General features: G+C 43.1%; 1 protein-coding gene across 12 annotated transcripts in view; it reads left to right on the forward strand.

The window, feature by feature from the left end:
• The window catches only part of LOC138266474 (THAP domain-containing protein 1 B-like), a 177747-nt gene that overhangs the window by 41649 nt on the left and 116417 nt on the right, over nt 1–19681 (forward strand). For 3 of the 12 annotated variants that reach the window (XM_069215352.1, XM_069215305.1, XM_069215361.1), the window contains exons 2-4: nt 2793–2916; nt 4723–4840; nt 19337–19428. Coding sequence is in view for 6 of the 12 variants with exons in the window: in XM_069215361.1 (XP_069071462.1) it covers nt 19349–19428 (80 nt within the window). In the remaining 6 variants the exon portion in view is untranslated. Of the gene's footprint in view, nt 1–2792; nt 2917–3805; nt 4040–4722; nt 4892–19336; nt 19429–19681 lie in introns of all 12 variants that reach the window. The other 9 variants (XM_069215342.1, XM_069215382.1, XM_069215323.1 and 6 more) reach the window with 6 other exon arrangements.

The raw sequence follows: 19681 nt of genomic DNA on the forward strand, positions 1-19681 counted from the left end.
TATGTATTGCCACTTTGATTTCTCACTTGCTGTAGCTGAAATCCATTTCTACTTTTGTTATTCTTCAGGTCTCATTCATTGAATAAGTGATAAAGTACAAAATAGTTTGGAATGCAGCATATTTCATTGAGGAAAGAGAGATCCTATCACTGCCTAATGGTTGCTGACATTTATTCGTAGTGTACTAGACATATTAGCCTTTCCAAAGTGCATTTGAGGAATAGAATTGTTTGACCTGTCCAAAATAGCGTTTTAATAGGCATGTTTTATGTCAGATATTGAGAGTTCCTATGAGAGCATTAAGAGAAACTAAATCTTGTAATGTTTTCACAAAAAAATAGATGTAAAATGTAGGAAATCTGCCTATTCCGCATGGTCACCTCAATTTGTGCCTTTTTCTGGACCTCATTTTTGCTGGACTTAGAACTCTGAGCACATTTACCACTGCTAAAATGGGCTACATTGCCTGTTTTCCCATTTAACCATAGCAAAATTGGCTTACTCCTGATTGGAATAATTAACTTTCCTATTAGTCCATAACACATGGTGCAGAAATAGACCCCTGCCATGGAAAGGTAATTGCCACCTGTGGACTGCAGCACCTATTGTGCCATCCACAACAATCACAGTGAAAACAGGCTTCACGTCTACCCTGTGTAGCCTGATAGCAGAAGATGGAACCCTGCTGCACAGACCTATCAAAATCACACCACCCTTTTAACAGGTAAGAAAACTTGATTTAAAATATTAAATAAGTCACCCCTAAGCACACCTTGTTGCCCACCAGACAGGGAGCATAATATTTAAGAGTAGAATACGTGGGATATTACAAATGGCATGTTTCTCCATTGACTGGGCCCAAAACAACATTGTCGTTGGTTAGGCTGTAGCTGGCACATAGGAAAAGTAAAGATTATACCCTTTACCATATACCTTTTGACATTGACCTGTATCAGCTTCACACCCATTCAGAGATCTATTTTTATATTTAATAAATATCCATTCTGCCTGAAGCTGCTAGAGGGTAATCTACATTAACTCTTTAGAAGCTGGCCAGCTGCAGTTGGCCTGAATGAAGTGTGAACGAGGGACGAAAACTGCTCCGAGGGCAGAGACAATGGCCTGAGTGTGGGGAGGTGTTTACATCCTCTTTCAGGAAGACCAATTACTGTGGAGCCATGAACTTTATTAGCATCAAAGGGGCCTGCCCTCACATGCAGATATTGGGTGACACTTGGTAAGGTCCAGCCTTTGTCCCTATAGTCACGGTGGCACCAAACCAAGTGGGAGGAAGGCTACCTCTAGAACTGGTTTTGCATAACCTCAGAAGAGGGCATTACACATTACCCTGGCCACAACTCTGGGTGGGCACACAGGCTCTGCATGGGGGAGAAGGTATTCCCTATCTTGAATTTTGAGAGAAGTACTACTACTGTGGGATTGTTTTCAGTACGCCAACAGGAACTGCTGAAATAGAGGACTTGGTTGCCCCCAGGAAATGGTACCAGATTGAAGAGTGAGTATGGCAGGCATCCCCAGGAACCCCCCTCTGAGCACTTTCTAAGCCTGTAGAAGATCAGAAGAGGAGTGGGCCCCTTGTCTCTGACCTGAGAGAAACCTTGAAGGACTGGCCCTGCTCCCTCAAAGAAGTGGACTCCATGGGCCAGTTGGCTGACCTCCTGTGTGGCTACTGGAACTCAAAAAGCTGAGTCAACAAGAACCTTTTTTTCCCTCCGAAGTGCGCAGATAACCAGTGACACCTGGACTGGACTTTACTGTTGGCCTCTGCTTGACAGCTTGAGACACTTTAAGCACCTTCCCTTGTTGTCCTGGGACATTTAAAGTGTACTGAGGTTGTTTGGGCCTCAGAAGAAAGTCTGGAAACTAATGAAAACCTTTCCCTCAGAGCCCCAAGGGGACCTACGGGGGGAAAGTATCGGACCAGCAGTTTCACAGCATCAGATGGAATTTCACCTTCACCACGCTCAAGGCTTCTACCACCTCAGAGAGAATGAATAATTCTCATTCTGTGTTCAGCGAGAAATTCCCAAAACTTCAGAGCTGCAACTGTACCAAGCCGTTGTTATATTTCAGGCCTGTGATTCCATGGCAGCGAGTACAATTTCTTCTCAAAAAGAGACAAGGTCCATTTCTGCTTTGGTACTTCATTTCTTTTCTCAAAAGAAGTAACTAAGTCCTATTCTGAAGTGGGACGGAGAAATGTTTTCAAATTGTTTGACTTTCAGACTTTTCACCATGGCTAGTCCACTTGGTGTATACGACCAGGGCTCAATCACAGTCGGCCTTGAAATACGCCTAGGTCCCCGGTCTACCACTTCATATTCTATCATTGGCACTTTGTACTTTTTGGCTTTGTTTCTAATGAAAAGTTTGGATTTTGTTGTATTGGTGTCATTTTGTTTATTAAATTGTACTCTAGGTTTCTATTCATTTTGGTGGGGGCGTTTCTTATTGCTTGGTGCTTTGGTTTAATTACTGTTTTGGGACTGCATGAAGATTTTATACATTGCCATAAGTCAAAGCTGTCTGCTCTCTGCTAAGGATACCAAGGGGTTGATCTCAAATTAATTTAGTTACTTTGAGGATTCACCCTGACAAAAAATATTATTATTCCTTGAGGTTGGCAATCACCCACCCCAAATAATAATCCAATTTCTTGCAAAGGTTGTTTACTAAAATAATCAGAGAGACATCAAAATGAATACAGCCCTTTGTTGTAATACCTAACACTTGTAGTTACTTTGCATTTCTAATTTGAGTCTCTGTTTCAGATGCAGCAAACTAATGTCAGCGCTACTGTCTCGGAAAATGTAACTTTCTACTGTGTTATATTTCCAAAGTCAAGGTGACTCCTTTAAAAATGCTGGACTGGCATGAAAACACCCCCACAAAAGGGTCAGTTAATTTTTACCATTATGCTAACCTTTACGTTTTTTCCTTTTATTAGAAGCAGTTAGGCTTAGGAAGCTGCAGATTCATTACAGAATGTTGGGTATGGCTTGAGTAGAAGAGTGATAAATGGCTGAAAAAAATCTTGTCTCGTTACTTCGAACCAAAAATAAACTATTGAGCCAAGGTAGGAAGTTGATAGTCTTAAGTAAAAAAAAAAAAAAAAAAAAAACCTTAAATGTCCCTAGTGCATCTAGTCTCAAGTAGCAGACTCAAGTCTGTTGGGGATCACAGAATTACACAAGTCTGTGTATGTGCTTGTTGGACCCTAATTTTTGATGACAGGTCCCTGTTCCATTGGGCTTGAGCCGCTATAAGTAATAATGTCTCTTGTAGCATGTGGTTTCAAATATTTCTTTGAATAATCAGTGTGCCTTTTTTCTATTTTCTGGACTGTTATTTGGGAGATGACCGATGAGCATCAAGTGTTTACATCTGGTACAATCTGAGTTTATGAAAACTGAGTACCGATAAAAAGTGATGCAATCTTTTCCAGAATGGCCTTCATGTTTGTTTATGTAGAAAAATAGAGCCTTGTGCTGTCATGAAGGCACCTGAAGAAAAAGCCATCGGCAGTCTTAAGATCAAAGCATCCCAAAATCCTGCATGCAAACTAAGTTCTACATACACTGAACATACACTGCATAGAAACGAAACATTAATGTAAATCCTTCCAGGTTATCAAGCCTTATAGTACTTTTTCCAACATACACAAGTTAAAGAGAATTCCAAGCATAGGAACCTAGACTTCCTTGGCATCTGTTCTCAAGTGATAAGGTCTGTATTCCTCACCCGATGTGTTTAGGCTCTGACTTAGTCCTTCTTTTATTTTTAGGTCTGGATCAAAATGTGGTGTAAAATAAATACAGGTTGCACTGAATGAAGCCTGTTAGAGGCATTTGAGATTATCCAATGTAACAGACTTTAGCCAATACTCCAAAAGAAAATCCATCATCCATGTAGTCTCTCTGGGAGAAATGTGATTCACTATAGGAACAATACAGATGATCGACTCCCAGTACACCTGCTCAAAACTCTGCAGATTTTGTTTAAAACATAGAAGAGAACGGTAAGTGTGGAAGAGCGATAAGAGAATTCTGCACTGCAGATCCACAAACCTCTTCTCCGTCAGTCCTCAGTCAGTGGTGCAATATAATGCACAAGAATTAGGAGAAATAATCTTATGCATAAAAGACTAGCATTATCTTGCAAGACAAAACTCACAAACATAATTTCTAATCATCTTTGTCACACTAAAAGTTAACTTACTTCTCTCCTGCTGCTTGCTTTGGTATTCACTGAGAAGTGGTCTATCAAATCTATTGCAGTTTCCTTCAGCTCATTTTTCTAAAATATTTACTGCTTTCTGCTCTGTTAAGTTTATCTGTATACAAATGTGAGTCTTGTGATTTTGCTCTTGACTAGGTGTAGCTGACCAGTTGTTTTCTTAAAGATTGACACCTTTTTGCAAAATGCCTTTCTGGTCCATTTCTTGGTACTTTTGAACTTTTCTGCCATTGATTGTTTTTCTGTCTTGTTCAAGCTTAGTTGTCTCTAAAGCTGGATGTAGTCCAGCTCTCGTTACATTTTCTCATCCCTATATCTTATTAAGATGCCATTCTTTGCCAGCTCATGGATTTGAGCTTGTATATTTGGTCATGAACAAGTGATCTCATGTGAAATTATTTTTTTTTGTTTGTGGCTATGTTCTTTGTGCCACAAAGAACCTTAACTTTCTTGTTTTCCTTTCAGGTATGAGCCACAAATGTTTGCTGGGTCAGAGATGCTCTAAATAGTTCTCCTCTGGTTGCAGAAGGTAAACAACACTCCCGGATATGAGCCTTCCCTTTGGTCTCTGGACTCCCATGAAGTAAGGGATCTCCCTGTCATCTTCTCCTGCCTGGTGACTCTCTTCATACAGGTTGGGAGAAGATTGTCATTGTTTCGGAATCAACTGTTGAGGAGTTTTTGCTGCATGGATGGGTTAAATCACCTGTCTCTGCCTGTGCTACTCAATAATCGTTTGGACACAGGTTATATATATATATATATGTTCGATGGCATGTGTAGCTGCAGATAAACATGCTGTGCATTATCCTGCCATCTAGTGTTGGGCCCGGAGTGTTACAAGTTGTTTTTCTTCAAAGAAGTCTTTTCGAGTCACGAGACCGAGGGACTCTTCCCTTTCGGCTCCATTGCGCATGGGCGTCGACTCCATCTTAGATTGTTTTCTTTCCGCCATCGGATTCGGACGTGTTCCTCTTTGCTCTGTATTTCAGTTCGGAAAAGTTAGTTAATTATTGGAAAATTTGACGGTATTGTTTGCGCTTGGTACCGGGTTAGTGCTAGCACATCGACACCGAAGAAAGAAGCACTCCGGCGGCCCTTTGGGGCTTCAACTCCTCCGCGGGGCCTGGTCGGCCCGACCTCATCCATCTTCAAACCTCATGGGCCGGGACCCCCTTCCGCTTCTCCCCAACTGCCACGCAAAGTATCCTTATACCGACCAACACTTGGTCTGTAATCTGTGTTTGTCTCCCAAACACAAAGAGGATACTAGCGAGGCCTGTCGGGCATTTCGATCCAAGAAAACACTGCGAGATCGAAGAGCTCGAAGACTCCAGATGGCGTTGACACTGGCCGGACACATCGATGTCGAAGAAGAGGAGAGATTCTCCATTCGAGATTCGGACTCGGACGAGTCCGAGAGTGAGCAGCTGAAGACGCAGCAAACCGTGAGTAAAGCGGCAAAAACTCCCTCCAAAATAATGAAGGCCAAGGGTGGCGCCACCGCCAACAGGCCACGGCTTAACCCGAAAACACGGTGACCAAACATTGACACAGAAAAAGGCCTCCCAGCAGCCGAAGACATCCGACTCCGGTCGAGATACCGGCTCCGACCAAACTCGACACCGAGAGTTCGGCACCCCGAAAGTCAAGAAGGTTTCCTCGGAGCCGAAAAAGACTGTTGAAAAGACTTCAGTGCCTAAACATGCGGCCTCGGAGCCGAAACCAGGCTCCTACACAGAAGAACAAGGCCTTTAATCTCAATTACAAGGTCTGGGCATGGGAGAGCCAGACCATACCCAGAGGAGGTTGCATTTACAAAAAGACACGGGGAGAATCCGAACTCTTCCTCCAATAAAGATGAAGCGCAAGCTCGCATTCCAAGAAAGAGAAATGCAGCCAAAAGCAAAAGTGGCTAAAGAAAAGACACCACCACGGTTCTCGCCACAGCAGTCGCCATCACATTTGCCACATCTGTCCCCGGTAGCAACACCCCCAATGATGCAGTCACCAACACACACAGGGATGACCCAAGATGACCCGGATGCATGGGATTTGTATGATGCACCGGTTTCGGACAATAGTCCTGATTGCTACCCGGCAAGGCCGTCACCACCTGAGGACAGCACTGCATACATGCAGGTGGTTTCAAGGGCAGCTACATTCCATAATGTAGCATTGCATGCAGAGCCCATAGAGGACGACTTTTTGTTCAACACCCTGTCATCTACTCACAGCCAATACCAAAGCTTGCCAATGCTGCCAGGCATGTTAAAACACGCCAAACAAGTGTTTCAGGACCCAGTAAAAGGCAGAGCGATCACGCCTAGGGTGGAGAAGAAATATAAACCTTCCCCTACTGACCCTGTATATATCACACAACAATTAACTCCTGATTCGGTGGTAGTGGGAGCAACCTGTAAAAGGGCAAACTCCCAAACCTCAGGAGACGCACCACTGCCCGACAAGGAAAGTCGGAAATTCAATGCAGAAGGCAAGAGGGTGGCAGGACAGGCAGCTAATCAATGGCGAATTCCAATTCTCAAGCTCTACTGGCTCGATACGACAGGGCACATTAGGATGAAATGCAACATCTCATTCAACACCTTCCCAAAGAGTTCCAGAAACGTGCCCAACAGGTTGTTGAGGATGGCCAAACTATCTCTAACAACCAGATAAGGTCGGCTATGGACTCAGCAGACACTGCGGCAAGGACAGTAAACACGGCAGTAACCATGCGTAGACACGCATGGTTACGGACCTCCGGATTTAAGCCAGAAATCCAGCAGGCTGTGCTGAATATGCCTTTCAACGAACAGCAATTGTTTGGGCCGGAGGTGGATACGGCAATAGAAAAACTGAAAAAAGACACGGACACGGCCAAAGCCATGGGCGTGCTCTACTCCCCACAGAGCAGTGGCACTTTTAGGAAGTCCCATTTTAGAGGGGGGTTTCGTGCCCAAACCACAGAGCCTTCCACCTCACAAGTCCGACCCACATATCAGGGCCAGTATCAGAGAGGAGGGTTTCGAGGACAATATAGGGGTGGACAGTTCCCTAAAGCAAGAGGGAAATTCCAAAGCCCAAAAACCCCACAAACAAAACAGTGACTTCACTGTCACAAACTCCCACCACACAACACCAGTGGGGGGGAGACTTACAGAATATTACCACAACTGGGAACACATAACTACAGACGCGTGGGTCCTAGCCATTATCCAACATGGTTATTGCATAGAATTCCTACATTTGCCACTAGATGTGCCTCCAAGAGCACACAATATGTCCAAACAACACTTAGACCTGTTACAACTAGAAGTCCAAGCATTGTTACAAAAAGAAGCAATAGAACTAGTACCCAAACATCAAAAAGGAACAGGTGTTTACTCCCTGTATTTCCTAATTCCAAAGAAGGACAAAACACTGAGACCCATATTAGACCTCAGAACACTGAATCTTTACATCAAATCAGATCACTTTCACATGGTGACACTTCAAGACGTAATTCCCTTGCTCAAACAACAGGACTACATGTCAACATTAGATCTCAAGGATGCTTATTTCCACATACCCATACATCCTTCCCAAAGGAAATACTTAAGGTTTGTAATCCAAGGCGTGCATTACCAATTCAAAGTGTTACCATTCGGCATAACAACAGCCCCAAGAGTATTCACAAAATGCCTTGCAGTAGTAGCCGCTCACATCAGGAGACAGCACATGCACGTATTCCCTTACTTAGACGATTGGTTATTAAAAACCAGCACTCAGCAACAGTGTCTTCTACACACAAAATACATCATAGAAACCCTACACAAACTAGGGTTCTCTCTAAACTACCAAAATCACATCTACAACCGTGTCAAATACAACAATACTTAGGAGCAACAACCAACACACAAAAGGGAATTGCCACTCAAAGTCCACAAAGGGTACAAGCCTTCCAAAATGTAATATTAAACATGTACCCAAACCAACACTATCAAGTGAGTTTTGTAATGAAACTCCTAGGCATGATGTCTTCATGCATAGCCATTGTCCCAAACGCAAGACTACACACGCTGCCCGTACAACAGTGCCTAGCAACACAATGGACACAAGCACAGGGTCAACTTCAAGATCTAGTGTTGATAGACCGCCAAACACACTTCTCGCTTCAATGGTGGAATCCTATAAATTTAAACCAAGGGCGGCCATTCCAAGACCTAGTGCCTCAATACGTGATCACAACAGATGCTTCCATGATGGGGTGGGGAGCACACCTCAACCAGCACAGTATACAGGGACAAGGGGACGTGCAACAAAAGCAACTGTATATAAATCATTTAGAACTGCTAGCAGTGTTTCTAGCATTGAAAGCATTTCAACCGCTAATAGCCCACAAACACATTCTTGTCAAAACAGACAACATGATAACAATGTATTACCTAAACAAACAAGGGGGGACACACTCATCACAACTGTGTCTCTTAGCACAAAAGATTTGGCATTGGGCGATTCACAATCACATTTGCCTAATAGCACAATACATCCCAGGGATTCAAAACCAGTTGGCCGACAATCTCAGTCGAGATCACCAACAAACACACGAATGGAAAATTCATCCCCAGATACTACAAACTTACTTTCTACGCTGGGGAACACCAGAAATAGACCTATTTGTAACAAAAGAAAACGCAAAATGCCAAAACTTCGCGTCCAGGTATCCTCACCCTCAGTCCAAGGGCAATGCGTTCTGGATGAGTTGGTCAGGGATATTTGCTTACGCTTTTCCCCCTCTCCCACTCCTTCCTTATCTTGTAAACAAATTGAGTCAAAACAAACTCAAACTAATACTAATAGCACCAACCTGGGCCCGTCAACCATGGTATACAACACTACTGGACCTATCAGTAGTACCTCACATCAAACTACCTAACTGACCAGATCTGTTAACTCAACACAAACAACAGATCAGACACCCGAATCCAGCATCGCTCAGTCTTAGAATTTGGACATTTAGACCTTACACAAGAATGTATGGAGGTCATTAAACAAGCTAGAAAACCTGCTACAAGACATTGTTACGCAAATAAATGGAAAAGATTTGTTTATTACTGCCATAATAATCAAATTCAACCACTACATGCTTCCACCAAAAACATTGTAAGCTACTTATTACACTTACAAAAATCTAAACTAGCATTTTCTCCCATTAAAATATATCTCACAGCAATATCTGCCTATCTGCAGATTACACATTCAACATCACTCTTTAGAATCCCAGTCATCAAAGCATTTATGGCGGGTTTAAAAAGAATCATACCCCCGAGAACACCACCAGTTCCCTCGTGGAACCTCAATATTGTATTAACCCGACTCATGGGTCCACCATTTGAACCCCTGCACTCTCGTGAGATGCAATACTTAACATGGAAAGTAGCCTTCCTAATAGCTATCACATCTCTTAAAAGAGTAAGTGAAATACAAGCATTTACTATACAAGAACCCTTTATACAAATACATAAACATAAAGTGGTTTGCCGTACAAATCCCAAATTCTTACCAAAAGTTATATCACTGTTCCACCTAAACCAAACAGTGGAACTCCCAGTCTTTTTTCCACAACCAGACTCATTAGCTGAAAGAGCCTTACATACGTTAGACATTAAGAGAGCACTAATGTATTACATTGATAGAACAAAACAGTTTCGCAAAACAAAGCAATTGTTTGTAGCATTCCAAAAACCTCATGCAGGATATCCAATATCCAAACAAGGCATTGCCAGATGGATAGTGAAATGTATTCAGACCTGCTATATTAAAGCAAAAAGAGATCTACCTGTTACGCCAAAGGCGCACTCCACTAGGAAGAAAGGCGCCACAATGGCCTTTCTAGGAAATATACCTATGACAGAAATCTGTAAGGCAGCCACATGGTCTACGCCTCATACATTCACAAAACATTACTGTGTAGATGTGTTAACAACACAACAAGCCACAGTAGGACAGGCTGTATTACAAACATTATTTCAGACAACTTCAACTCCTACAGGCTAAGCCACCGCTTTTGGGGAGATAACTGCTTACTAGTCTATGCACAGCATGTGTATCTGCAGCTACACATGCCATCAAACGGAAAATGTCACTTACCCAGTGTACATCTGTTCGTGGCATGAGACGCTGCAGATTCACATGCGCCCTCCTTCCTCCCCGGGAGCCTGTAGCCGTTATAAGTTGATAAAACTTGTATATTTGTAAATTTGTAAATATATACTATTTTTATACACATTATGTACATACATACTTACTCCATTGCATGAGCACCTTTACTATATACACAACTTCTACCTCACCCTCTGCGGGGAAAACAATCTAAAATGGAGTTGGCGCTCATGAGCAATGGAGCCGTAAGGGAGGAGTCCCTCTGCCTCGTGACTCGAAAATACTTCTTCGAAGAAAAACAACTTGTAACACTCCGAGCCCAACACTAGATGGCAGGATAATGCACAGCATGTGAATCTGCAGCGCCTCATGCCACGAACGATGTACATTGGGTAAGTGACATTTTCCATATATATATATATATATATATATATATATATTTGCTATAGTGTTGAATTGGTCTGTGTTTTGTTCCAGTGTTATTGCGGTTATCTGTGTATCCACATATCATGTAATTGTTCTGATTGACCATGCTGTTATGTATCTTGGGTTTGTGCTGGATGACCAGGTGGGACACGGCCACCTGGCACCATCCATATCTGGTGTTTAGGACCCCTTTCAGGGGGCCACAGGGCATACAGGAGCTACAGGGCCAACTGTGGTGGTTGATGCCTTTTTACTTGTAATGTCCCAGGGCCCAGCCTGGGCTCCGAACTAGTACCCCTTTAGAACCCGACTCTCCATGGTGGCATGGATTGAGCAGTCCAAGGCTTCTCTGGGAGAAGGTACGCAAAGACTGGCCCAGGCTCACAACTGGAAATATGCCCAGCATCCCCAATAAATGATTGTTCAGTCAAATACTTGCTTTTATGTACAAATGGATATTTATCTACTAATACCAAGAGCAATACAACACACTGCAACTACTATAGACATCCTTCTTAAGGCAGGCCCACTAGTGTTACCTGAGTCAGCTTTCAAGTCCTACTTTCCCATCCATGGTTGATGGTTATTGTGCTATTCAAGTGTGGGGACATCCAAGCTAGGTTCCACAAGTGAGTTAAAGTCTTAGAAGTTCTACTATTGCTTTTAGCAAAAATCCACATCCCCCATTCCTGGGCGCATCAATCAGAGCAAGTCCCCCCAGGGCCCAACGCACCAGTATCAGTCTTACCCACACTCGCTGGAATAGCGATCCAGAGTCCCCAGGCACACGTTCCTGACCCAGCATTGAGAAGAACTCTGGAATCTGAGGCTGCGACAGCAGACATCTCTGGCAATCTTCTGATCCGGTGGTAAGTTTTCTTCATCTGGGGGCAGTACTTGAGTGCTACTGGACTCAGACAGGTCAAACGTGGTTCCAGTTCCACAGGTCACAACTCATCAGACCATTATAACTACACACTGCCCTAGGGCCACTGCCCTCTTCCTGGACTGTGAGCCCCATCCTGTCATGCAGGGGGTCTTGACATCTCAGGGTTTGGATGCTACCCCAAGCGTTGGCTAGTGGTTGGACAAATTGCAAACATTTCTTCCATCACCTTTTATGTGTTTCATGTACTGCCCTAAGTGGCATGGGTATGCCCAAATGTGTGTCCCATGCTCACTGTGTCACTGGAACCAAGCTGTACCTGGCTGATGAGCCCTTAAGTAGGGCAAAACCAGTGCTGGGTCGTGTGTGTTCCGGTTCAAGGAGGACCTGGCCTGGCAGTTCGGGTTGTTCCCGTATGGCGTGGGATTAAGACTGATTTGCATGTAGCTGGGTGTAAGCTGGGGTGGCATGGTGAACAAAAGCATATGGGTTGACATGCTACCTCAAGCCATTGGCAGGGGTTAGAGAAATCGCAACCATTCCTCCCACACCACCTTTTGTGTGGGTCTTGACATCACACACATGGCGATGTCCCATATATTCTGTGGGATCCCCCTGGGATGCTCGGTTCACTTAGTGGCATAGCTAATGCAATGACCCTCTTAGGGTCCCAGCACTACAGAGTGCAATGTCCCTCCCTTTATGCAGTACAGTACCGGAATGGCAATCCTTTCTCTCAGCAGTGGTCCAGTCCTCTCTGCAGCCCCCGCCTGGCATACAGGAGTCACACAATGCACACAGGCAGATCATTCAATCAGCACGCTATTCTTGATGGACTAGAATCTCACACGCCACTTCTGGAATTCTCTCTATAGGACTCCCACTGGACATCACTCCCTCCAGGCAACCTCCTTCTCCTTAAATGGCCCACTGGTCTTGGGTCAGGCAGAAGCTGTTGCTCTAGTCTCCAGACGAGTGTTATTGATTTTCTTGGATCATTTCCCCTCATTCCGCATGGGAGGCTGGCAGACCCGCAGTCCCTAGTCTTGGTTAAAACAGGCAGAACTTGTTTTGAACCTTCCCACACTGATGTACAGCTTCAGTTAGACAATTTGGGAGCCTCAAGCTCTCCTTTTTTATAATCAGTTTCCGGACACACTTGTGATTTAGTGTGTCTTTGTTTGAAGTTCATGTGATGGAGATTGCCACACTTTGAAGTGCCCACTCTTTTGTTGTGCACTTTCTCCAGAGAGAAGTCTGTCAGAGCAGGGCAGTCTCCAATTTTGATAGCCCTAAACACAGGCCATGGAAGTGACTAGACGTTCACACATGGATGTCAGCCTCAGTGATATGTGCATCAAAGGTTTACCAAAGGGCCACATCCCTGCTCATTGTGATTCTCTTATCAGCTTCATTTCCTTCCCCAGGTGTGCCCAGGTCCCTTTGACCAGTGCATTCTGCCATAATCAAAAGAGCCCCTTTTGAAATGCTGAAGTGCCTGACTCTTCCCTCCTCCCATGTGTCCCACCCAGCACCAAGGAATGTGACAGTCTTCTAACTCCACATGCTCCTGCACTGATCCTGGGTTTCCCCATATAGAACCCACAGAATTTTGATGTACTGTTCCCTCCCAGGCACTCATGCATCTTTGGCACTGCATGCAAACATTTGTGTAGTGTCCCATGTGCTGTGTGTAGACACATGCACATACCTCCATCTGCTTCTGCCATAGGCACACACTTATAACGGTGTTGTGTGAAAACACACATACAGACCTCCATGTACTGCAACCATGGGCTTACGCACATAAGTGTTATGTAGAAGCATAGGCACTTCTCGGCATTTCGACCCATTCAGACGGATGCCGAGTGTGAGCAAAGCACACAGCAACGGAACTATAATGGAGAGAGCCAGTAGATCCCACTCACATGAAAACTGCGCTGGTCCTCCTACTAATTACTTTTTATTAAACGTTATGCTACTACCACTGTGATTGTGGTACTTAACTCTTGAGAAGGGCAGTAACCCATTACCACTATGCAATCCAGAAGCCCTAGGTCACTAGCCTTAGGTCACAGTACACAGGCATGGTCCATGATTGCTTATGACCAAATATTGTTACAGAGGATCCAGATCTCAACACAGCTGGGGCAGTCAGAGGAGGGGTACATTCCCATCAGCATGCTAAGGATTTTTCTGTTCCAAAATATGGTTAGTGCATTCTCGCTGAATGATGAGCAGCTGTACAGCTTGGCTTCTTTTTAACACATACAATAATAGATTATGCAGGTTCACAGGATTCTACCATAACCCGGCTATTCAATATTATCAACCTCTGTGTTTTTTAACCAGTCAAAAAAAGTGACAGTGAATGCTCAGACCTGAGCTGTGCAGTCGACCTACAGATGGTTATACCGTCGGTTACCGTCCATTATCGCAGTCCGTGTGCATGCGTTAATGACTTAAAGCATCATGGGTCTGTCAAGGACCTATAAATGGGAGAAACAATATTGGTTAAGTAAAAGCTGCCTCACATCCCACACAGCCTAAGGTAAAGAGGACCTTACAATGAAGTATTTAAAAAGGCAACAAATAGCGTTAGTGCTCATCAGAAGGAGGCTAGGCTCTCTAGAGACATTTGAACATATCAAAGTATTGAAATCCACAGATGTGTGAGTTAAAGGTATTAGAACATTCATAATGAAAGAGCTGTGAGGAAAGCACTCAAGAGCACCACACACTCATTACTGACGCAACATACATTTCTTGGTATTTATTAACATTATAAATGTTGATTGCAAACAGGATGCACATGCAAAGGCAGGCTCTATGGAGCGAATAATTTGAGTAATGTTGCAATAGGGGATATAAACGGATTCCTCAAATAGAGTGAGAAATTCCACCTCGGTTAGCAGTTGTGTCTAAGAACAGTGGACATCACAAAGGAACTCTATTGACTGTAAGAGCATAGGGCAGAGGACATAATAATGGAGGAAGTAGTGCTTTTTTGGAAATAAGAGACAACATGGGGATCTTGCATCTTCAGCTCAGCTGCACACAAGAAAACATGGAGTGGAAGCTCTAGAAATGGATGCAGTGCTTAACAATGCTGGGTCGGGATCAAAGGATGGCCACCTAAAACAATTCTGCTTCAGGACACAATGAATTGCTGCTGAGAAAGCCCACGTTAGGAAACATATTTGCTTCATTATACACAGGGTCAATTAAATTCAGCAGCTCTGACATTTTCTAGATAATATTGATTTGACACATTAGCCGTCAGCTTCATAATTTGCAGATTTCACCCCAAAATGTGCTTGTTGCTAACAGTTCAAAAGTTAATTTAAAAAAAGTGCTGCACTTGGTTCCGGGCAGTGGCAGACTGGTGTCGGTGTTAACTTTTTAAATACTGATTCCGGTGTTAAACTGGCACAAATGCAGAGCCACCTTGCCCGCACTTTATAAATAGTGGTTAAAATAGTAAAATAACAGTATCGTAAAACCAACGATTGTGCAATATGAGCAGCCTAATTTTGCCAACCCTGCTGCAAAATTCCAATGGCCCTGAGTATATAGTAAGACAGCAATTGGGGAATCTCTGTAAATAAAGGGTGAGTCTAACAGGAATGCTACATCAATGAAAAATATAGGACTGAAGGACCTTTGATTTTTCACTCCTAGTGTTGGCCTATAAGGGTGAAGATTAGCTAGTTAGAAAGAGCTTCTAGTAAATGTAGTCTTTGGGAGGGAAAGTTTCAAGACTTCTGTAAAATTCATCATGGATGGGGAATGGAAGACAAGATGTGTATAATTTTGATGAAGCTGTAGATGTATACACTGATATGCCAATAAGATCAGAGAGAGTAGTCCAACCTTGAAAGTTCTCCAGACTTTCTACTTAGTAGCATGGACAAGGGTGAAAGTAATTCAATTCCTATTTGTGAAGCTTGCATGGCAGACATGGGATATGCTGTAGTGGTTGTAGTAGTGCCACTGGTGTCTCGGGAAATTTCTACTTTGGCTCTGAAAACGGGGCCAAGTACAACTCTTTCCATGTTTGACTCTCAGGGTGGTAAAGATTCTCAGGGAAGTAGTTTAGAGGGCAAGAGCTCAGAATTCAACAGACACAATAAGGTAACGCTGACCCAGTGCTTATTTTTTATGTAAATAGAAAGTACTTTAATCGCACAGCAGAATTCATTAATACAAGGTTGAAAGCTAAGCTCTTTTAAACAGTGAGGCACTACACTCCCTTCTTTCTAGTATTTGTTCAGTATCCCCCTTCTTTCTGCTAGGGTCGTATCTGCAAATTCCACCATAACATGGTTTAGGCAGGATTGGGCTGAGGTGCAAATGGTTTGCTCTCACAGGTCAAGTGTGCAACTCAGTTTGTTGGCTCTTTAACCCTTCAGCAACAAGTGTTAGTGTGTGCAGCAGACTTGTGTTCATATTTTTATTCTCTTGTCCTGAGAACAGGTTAATCCCTACAATTTACCTGCTAGTTATTGTAGCAGCTCAGGCTGCACTCTGTATGTGGTCTGTTATCCCATCTGCACAGAAGTGGCTCCTGTACTGCAGGAGCCGCACTGGTACTTTTGTTCATCATGAAGTTCAAAGGGTTGATTGGTGAGTCAGAGATGCACGGCACTTGTCTTTGGCCACAGTGTCGCTGTCCCTGTAGGCTGGCTGCAGACAGGTGTTTTGGTGTTTAGTTGGGGCCTCCAATCGAAATCCCTCAAGGTAGTGTTTTTCTGGCAGTTGCGGTCTCCAGTCCGATCAGGGCCTCCCACTTTGGTAGAGATGCAGCTTTCACTCACCGTGTCAGCTGCAGTAGCACCATGACCCTTAAGCCAGAGGCAAATCGTTGGAAGACATTAGATGCTTGTTGTGGTTTATTCTCAACCAGCTCAGTCAAAAACTATGCAGAATAACTGGATGGCCCATCACTACTGGCTTTGCCTAATCGGCAACTGTGTTTTCTATAGGTACTCTTGACCCTGGTAACATGTGGGGCTTCTCCTTCTGGACATCTTCTTCTGCAGGGCTAGGCACACTTTTTCCTTGTCTCAGCAGGGACACAGGTGTCAAGGTAGTTCAGGCACACCCTCAGCTTCTCCACCAGAAAGTGCAGACATCAGGTGAGATCCCTGAACTGCTGTGAGACTTGCTTGCGGGCAGACACCAGCCCTATTTGCAAAGCAACTCTTTGAGTACTCTGCAGATCACTGATTTTCTTGGTCAAGAAGAACTTGAGACTTGGACATAGTGTGGTGGTTTGTGTCCAACTAGTGTGAACATTTTCCATTCAGGGAATTTGGGTCCACTTCCTACAGCTTCCAAAATGGCTTAAGTTGGGTTCTCAATCAAAGATCGTTCTCAAGCTGCTCTCCAGTCTTTGTGCAGAGTGATACGTCTCATAGCAGGTAGCAGTGGGGCTCCATCCACACAGGAGTATCTAAAACATGGGCACAGTGAAATTGAGATCAAGGTACCTGGCTGTCAGCAGCCTAACTGAAGCAGTATTTAGAGACGAACAAAAGTGTGGGCCCTACTTAAAAACATTTTTACCATGAATAATATAAACTGCAGTTCAACTCTCATATTACAGGTTATGGAATAGGAATGCTCGGGAAGAACAAATACGCATCTCTTTCTAAACAAGACCCTCAATGAATTTCTAAAGGTAGCTCTTCCTCCATCCTTCCTCACTTAATGTCTGTGTCTTCATCCTCTAGTACAGGAATGTATGCAATACTCTTCCACTGTCTGTGGGAAGCGGTTGTTATCCTCCATTGTGTGCCAAGCTAAAATCAGGGGCATCTAAAAATTGATCCATCGTGTCCAGTACTCATACTCTTACAACACACAGAGTCCTATTATCACTTGTGTTACACGCTCTCCACATACATGCACTTGACACGCACATGGAACGCCAGCACAGCATTCTGTGTTTCATTAAACAGTGGACCTTTACACGAGGGGAGCCCTCAGGGAGAGAAAAAGGTTTGATCACACTATAGATTCAAAGTAAACAACAACTACCACTTTGTGATGCACCCAGGGCATGGATATTATCCATTGCCTTATACTGGGGCACACTTGGTGACCCCTCCAGGTCTCACAGCAGGTTTAGAACCTTGCATCACCAGCAACAGCTGCTCACCATGCAGGGGACATTCCCCTCTCAGCAGTAACAGTTCACAACAATGATGGAAGAACTTGATTGGCAAGCTGAACCTGAGGCTAATTATGTAATGTTCTTGAATAAGAGACTGGATAGTAAAGAATTTGGGTGTTCTAATGGATGAACACATTTCCATCAGCACCTGTTTGGGTGATACAATAAAAGTAGATTTATTCTCCATCTAACTTTGGAAATATTTTTTCTGCTTCCTTGAAAGGCTTGTTTGTTTGCTTCCAGCTCGTATACTGGGTAGAATGCGATGGAGAAATTAACTGTTTGGCTGAGCTGGTGGAATCACATTTCAGAATCTGGAAAATATTTCCTCTGGTTGAAGGCTGAAGAGCAAACACAATTTATGTGTCTCAGTTTCTTGCAACTTCAACTCAGCTGGCAACTATATCCTAAGACCTGTTTCCCACTGGTTTCAAGAAAACTATGGCTTTCTAAGGATAATATTTTACTCCCTCTTTCTTATTGTATGTTTTGTAAAGGCGGTCAGAGTGTTTATTAATCCAAAAAGTTCCTGATGGATTTCAACTAGATTAAACCTGGCTCAAGCTCTCTGATTCAAAATTCAGGTTTGTGCTGAAAACACTTCTGTTACCTAATAGTTTGCTTGGTGGCCGTTTTGACTTCATGTAGCTTAGAAACAATAAGCATCTTATTATCTAGAGTTGTTATCACATATAGTGCATTATGTGTCATCTGTATCATCTTATTAACTGGTATTCAGATTTTGTTTTCCGGTTCTTTGAACATCCCTACTTTCCTGTGTTGGGGATGATATCGCTGTTCTACTCAGTGCTTAGCAATATTAATTAAGATACGCAGGGGAAGGAGCAGTTACTTGCTATCCTAGTTTTGTGTCACTGGTATCCTAGTAAAAAAATACCTAAGCACTTTTCCAGTTAAGCCAGGAAAATGGCTAAGGAAATAGTAACCAAACGTCCTAATCTAAAATTGCTGTCAAAATGGATTGAACACTGACTGACTCTGTGGTCTGTTAAGAGAGATTTGAGCTATTTGCGGTTCACAGTGTCATAATTCCTCGTCAGTGAAGTTTTTGAACATCTACATAATTCCCTGCCTTCTTCCTTTTTGAAAAATAATAAAAATGCTTTTTTTTGTTACTCTACGTTTCCTTACTCCATTCATTTTGTCAGACAATACTAACCTTAAATAAATAGTCATTTTTTAAAAATATTTATTTGGAAAGTCATTTTTCACTTTGGGAAAAAGAGTGCCCACAGTTCCACACACATATATTGCATGGTTGACATAATCCATGATGAACAGCTAAAATTACAAGTAAGTAACTTCTGTATCAGAGTTACTTTGTACCATTCTTCTGAGTTCATTTTTGTTAGTACTGTAGCAGAATTGTTTTTCATTAAAAAGTATTCAAACATAATTAACTCCTCTTTTATCTTTTATCATAGGGTAGACGTAAAATGCCAATGACTTGTGCTGCTTATGGGTGCAATACAAAATTCTCTGCGGAGTCCAAACGGAAAGGAATAAGCTTTCACAAGTAATGTTATTTATGTTTTTACCTCTCAACCACCTCTCACATTGTCAAATGATATTTATTAATGCCCTGTTGTATCATCCAAATGGCAGTTGCATTCCTAAATCTCAAATTTCCTAAATGTCATTGCACATTATAAACTGCCATTAGATAACCAGGTGTGCTCTAAATACCTGGAATTGTGACTAGTTTGGGTTTTCTAAAGGGTTGGCTTTTGCACCAGAGCTTTAATAGGTAAACACTTTAAGTAATGGGA

Source organism: Pleurodeles waltl, chromosome 2_1, assembly GCF_031143425.1.
Source record: "Pleurodeles waltl isolate 20211129_DDA chromosome 2_1, aPleWal1.hap1.20221129, whole genome shotgun sequence".
Taxonomy (NCBI): Eukaryota; Metazoa; Chordata; class Amphibia; order Caudata; family Salamandridae; genus Pleurodeles; species Pleurodeles waltl.